This window comes from Neofelis nebulosa, chromosome 4 (assembly GCF_028018385.1).
Source record: "Neofelis nebulosa isolate mNeoNeb1 chromosome 4, mNeoNeb1.pri, whole genome shotgun sequence".
Classification (NCBI taxonomy): domain Eukaryota; kingdom Metazoa; phylum Chordata; class Mammalia; order Carnivora; family Felidae; genus Neofelis; species Neofelis nebulosa.
In genome coordinates, this window is record NC_080785.1 from 159,180,654 (window position 1) to 159,182,673 (window position 2,020).

Below are 2,020 nucleotides of genomic sequence, written 5' to 3' on the forward strand. Positions count from 1 at the left end.
TGACAGTTCATTTTGTTTGTCTGTTTCAAGTTTTTATTTAAACTCTAGTTAGTGAACATGTAGTGTAGTGTTGGTGTCAGGAGTAGAATTTAGTGATTCATCACTTACATACAACACCCAGTGCTCACCCCAACAAGTGCCCTCCCTAATGCCCATTGCCCATTTAGCCCATCACCCACCCAATTCCGCCCACCAATCCTAAGACATACAGAGAGCTAACCAGTGGTAATCGTGGCATTAAGAAAACACGTATGAAAGAAAAATGATTTGGTGTGACACAATTGTTTGAGAAAGATTATTTTTTAAAAACATCTATGTTGCCTCAAGGTAAATGAACATTTCCAAATATTTCAGATCCATGGTTGGAAATAAAATTCAGAAAGTGGGAAATACAAGGGAAAAATCTGTAGGATGTCAGAGAGCGCAGAGCTTCATAGAGTGAGTTACATACATGGCATATGGAAGTTGACGACAAGGAAATAAATGGAAAGAGCAATACTACATCTACAGTCTGAATAAAGATCACAGTCTCTGACCCAGAGGCTTTGACCCCTGCAATCAGAGGCACTTCTTCAATCTTATGACGATTGGCCATGGAAGGGTCTCCTTCCCAAAGAATGCTTTCAGAGCCCTTTTCATGTCTTTGTTCCTCAAGCTGTAGATGAAGGGGTTCAGCATGGGCGTGACCACCGTGTACATCACCGAGGCTGTGGCACTTGACCGTGAGCTGTGGGTAGCAGCAGAGCTCAGGTACACGCCGAGCATCGTACAATAAAATAAGGAGACAACCGATAGATGAGATGCACAGGTGGAAAATGCTTTACACTTTCCCTGAGCTGATGAGATCCCACGTATGGAGGAAACTATCTTAGAGTAAGAGTAAAGGATCCCAATGAAGGGACCACCAGCCAACAAGACAGCTGCAAGGTACATCACCACGTTATTAAGAAAGGTATCAGAACAGGCCAGTTGGAGCATCTGATTAAGTTCACAAAAAAAGTGGGGGATATGCAAGTGTGTACAGAAGGACAGCCGCAACACCATTAAACTTTGTAACAGGGAATTCAGGACACACATGATCCAGGACACGAGAACCAGCAGCCCACAGAGCTGGGGGTTCATGATGATCGTGTAGTGCAGGGGGTGACAGATGGCCACAAACCGGTCATAGGCCATCACACTCAGGAGGAAGACGTCCATCACAGCAAAGAGTATGAAAAAATAAATCTGTGTGATACAGCCTGCATAGGTTATGACTTTGCTCTGAGTCCGGACGTTCACCAGCATCTTCGGGACGGTGGTAGACGTGAAGCAGATGTCTACAAAGGACAGGTTGGCCAGGAAGAAGTACATGGGCGTGTGGAGGTTGGGGTCTGTGCTGATGGCCAAGATGATGAGCAGGTTCCCAAACACAGTGATCAGGTACATGGAGAGGAAAAGCCCAAATATGAGGGGCTGCATTCCTGGTTCCTCTGAAAATCCCAGAAGAAGAATCTTTGAAAATTTTGTTTCATTGCTTGGTTCCATCTGGTGGAGGTGACCTCTGAGAAAGAGGGAAATAAAAAAGCACAAATTTGTATTACTCACAAAATTGAAATGCGTCTGTTTTTATTTTTTTTTATTTTGCAGTCCAGAAATTCCTTTTAATATGTTGTGCACGGATGTGGTCCCCTTTAGGGAATCATCGCTGCAACATCTGATAAACTTTTTATTGTCAATCAGGTTCTTTCCTAAGAAATCATGTATTTTATACTTTTCCTGAGAAATGCTTCAAGTATTCAGGAATATAAATTGAGTGCTGACCAGGTTTCAGGCACTATCTAGGCAATGAGTATAGAGTGCTGAAGAACAAAAATCCCTACAGCGATGGAGAAAAAATATGTAAACAAAGAAGATAATTATACAACTATCTTTTTGATACAATTATCTTTTGATTATCTCACCTTTTTGATGGTGAGGTGTGCTGTGAAGAAACGGAAAACGGATAAAGCAGAGAGCAAATAGGGCATTCTATTTTAAT

General features: G+C 42.3%; 1 protein-coding gene across 1 annotated transcript; it reads right to left on the reverse strand.

The window, feature by feature from the left end:
* Positions 1 to 558: 558 nt before the first annotated feature.
* LOC131510493 (olfactory receptor 7A17-like) lies at positions 559 to 1,533 on the reverse strand. The gene has a single exon (XM_058727681.1). It carries the CDS (start codon positions 1,525 to 1,527, stop codon positions 559 to 561), a length of 969 nt encoding a protein of 322 aa, XP_058583664.1. The 5' UTR covers positions 1,528 to 1,533.
* Between the last annotated feature and the right edge of the window lie 487 nt (positions 1,534 to 2,020).

Bases quoted from the DNA above. Each gene is read 5' to 3' on its own strand.
- LOC131510493 (XM_058727681.1), bottom strand. From the start codon at position 1,527: ATGGAACCAAGCAATGAAACAAAATTTTCAAAGATTCTTCTTCTGGGA.